Source organism: Chaetura pelagica, unplaced genomic scaffold (assembly GCF_000747805.2).
Source record: "Chaetura pelagica isolate M959 unplaced genomic scaffold, ChaPel_1.0 scaffold123, whole genome shotgun sequence".
Classification (NCBI taxonomy): domain Eukaryota; kingdom Metazoa; phylum Chordata; class Aves; order Apodiformes; family Apodidae; genus Chaetura; species Chaetura pelagica.
The window spans coordinates 241410-244061 of NW_009953295.1; the positions used below are offsets into that span (position 1 = coordinate 241410).

The following is a 2652-nucleotide window of genomic DNA, read 5'->3' on the forward strand; positions in this document are numbered from 1 at the left end:
GGCACATGGAAAATAAAGAGGTGATTTGTGCCAGCCAATAAGGCTTCACTAAGGGCAAGTCATGTCTGACCAATCTGGTGGCCTTCTACAACAAGGCTACAGAGATGGTGGATGTTGGCAGAGCAAATGACGTCATCTACCTGGATATGTGCAAAGCGTTTGACACTGTCCTACATGACATCCTGGTCTCCAAACTGACAAGGCATGGATTTGACAGATGGACCACTGGGTGGATAAGTCATTGGCTGGATGGCCACACCCAGAGAGTTGTGATCAATGGCTCAATATCCAAATGGAGGCAGGTGACGAGTGGTGTCCCTCAGGGGTCAGCACTGGGACCGGTGCTGTTTAACATCTTTGTTGGAGACATGGACAGTGAGATTGAATGTATCCTCAGCACATTCACTGATGACACCAAGCTGTGTGGTGTGGTTGACACCCAAGAGGGAAAGGACATCACCCAGAGGGACCTTGACAAGCTGGAGAGGTGGGCTAGTGCCAACCTCATTAAGTTCAACCAGGCGAAGTGCAAGGTCCTGCACCTGGGTCAGGGAAACCCAAGGCACAAATGCAGGCTGAGGGAAGAATGCCTAGAGAGCAGTCCTGAGAGAGGGACTTGGGGGTGGTGGTAGATGAGAAGCTCGACATGAGCCACCAGTGTGTGCTGGAGCCCAGAGGGCCAATCCCATCCTGGGCTGCATCAAAAGAAGTGTGACCAGCAGGGCCAGGGAGGTGATTCTGCCCCTCTACTCTGCTCTGGTGAGACCCCACCTGGAGCATTGTGTACAGTTCTGGTGCCCTCAGCACAGGAAAGACTTAGACCTCCTGGAAAGTGTCCAGAGAAGGGCCACCAAGATGATCAAAGGCCTGGAGCACCTCTGCTATGAAGACAGGCTAAGAGAATTGGGTCTGTTCAGCCTAGAGAAGAAAAGGCTCCAAGGAGACCTTATAGCACCTTCCAGTACTTGAAGGGGCTACAGAAAATCTGGAGAGGGGCTTTTCATCAGATAAGACAGGGATAGGACAAGGGGCAATGGTTTTAAACTGAGAGAGGCGAGATTTAGGTTAGATATTAGCAAGAAATTCTTCACTCTAAGGGTGGTGAGGAACTGGAATGGGTTGCCCAGGGAGGTTGTTGATGCCCCGTCCCTGGAGGTTTTTGGGGCCAGGTTGGATGAGTTTTTGTGCAACCTGATCTTGTGTTAGGGTTCCCTGCTCATGGCAGGGGGTTTGGAACTTGATGATCTTTAAGGTTCCTTCCAACCTTCATGATTCTATAATTCTATGATTCATCCTGATATTGTCAAGATGGAAGAAGGCCAGTATGAGAATCCCTTCTTTCACCTCATTAGTTTTAATGAAACCAAGCGAAATAGCCCTTTTACCCAGCAAAGTCCAAGCTTCCCACTTGGGAAGGAGTAATGGTTCTGTGAGTTTGGAATGGAGTATCTCCTCTAACATTTAATAAGTTAAAACATGCCTTCCCCCATTTTTCCAAGCCCTTAATAAGTTGTCATCCCTTCACATTGATTTGGGAATTGTTCAAACCCCAAAGTGAAGCTTTTTCTTACATGACTTTTAATAATTCATATTAAAATGTATGTTTACTTAATCTAGAATGTAAATAGTTAATGCATGCAGATCCTGAATAAAAAGCACAGAGATAAGCAATCGCTCAGAGTATCTTACAGTCGTATCTCTAAGGTATGACTAAGGGTAAGTTTAGGACAACCAAACTGAAGGAGGAGAAGGCACTGAATTGAAAACTATGGACAAGGAAATACTCCAGATAAACTTCTTTCTGTTTGGAAAAAAAATTGCATTTCTGTTTGGACATATTTCATTTCACTACCAAACTAAAGAATGAAAATGACATGGAGTTACTACCCAAACCTTCAAGGAAGAAACTATTGATTCAAGTGAAAAAGTGATACCCTGGGAAAGTGGAAGGAACAGCTGCCCAAACCAGACAAAAAGCAAACACTGACATGACGGAAAGCAAATAAAGCTTTGCTCCAAACAGAGAAGCTGAGCAGCTTCAGGTGATGGAATATGGGAATGGTGGTACCAGACACTGACATGTCCGTCCTGGAAAATCCCAAGCAGAAGTGAAGGTCCCTGCACTCATTCCTGGATTCTCCAAGGGCTGGTTGCACTTGTTACTACACAGGTCCTCAGGGCAGGTGCATTTACGTCTGGCACGGACACAGCCTGGTGCGTGGGCTGCATCTGGTCATTTAAAGCACTGAAACGTCTTTGCTCCCATCGAGCTGCGAAACGGGTGTTATCCTCCCCCAAGGCAGAGCCGGCACGCTGAGCTGGCCACAGGGACCTCCTCCTTTCCAAGAACAGCCTGGACAGGGCTTGCCATGAGCCCCGAGGGCAGCTTCGGGGGAAAACGGGTGCCCACACAGCGCTGAAGTCAATTGGACCGCCTGGGGATCGCAGCCTGGAGGGCAACCGAACCCCAGCGCGGTGCCTAAAGGAAGAGCGCGGGTTGACGCCAGAGGGAACAAGGTTGGCTCAAACCTGGGGGAGCAGCCCCAGAGGAGGCCACGCAGAAGGGCCACCTCGCCTGCGCCAGGTGTTGGCACCACCTGGGGCGGGGGGGCACCCAGCCCCCCTCACACAGCCACCCGGGGCTCCCCCCGA

The 2652-nt window shown here is 49.5% G+C and overlaps 1 protein-coding gene across 1 annotated transcript in view; it reads left to right on the plus strand.

The window, feature by feature from the left end:
* The first annotated feature begins 368 nt into the window (after positions 1-368).
* The window catches only part of LOC104389002 (interleukin-1 receptor type 1-like), a 26098-nt gene continuing 23814 nt past the window's right edge, over positions 369-2652 (plus strand). The window contains exon 1 of the mRNA XM_009997944.1: positions 369-533. Coding sequence (XP_009996246.1) covers positions 369-533 — 165 coding nt within the window. The remainder of the gene's footprint in view (positions 534-2652) is intronic.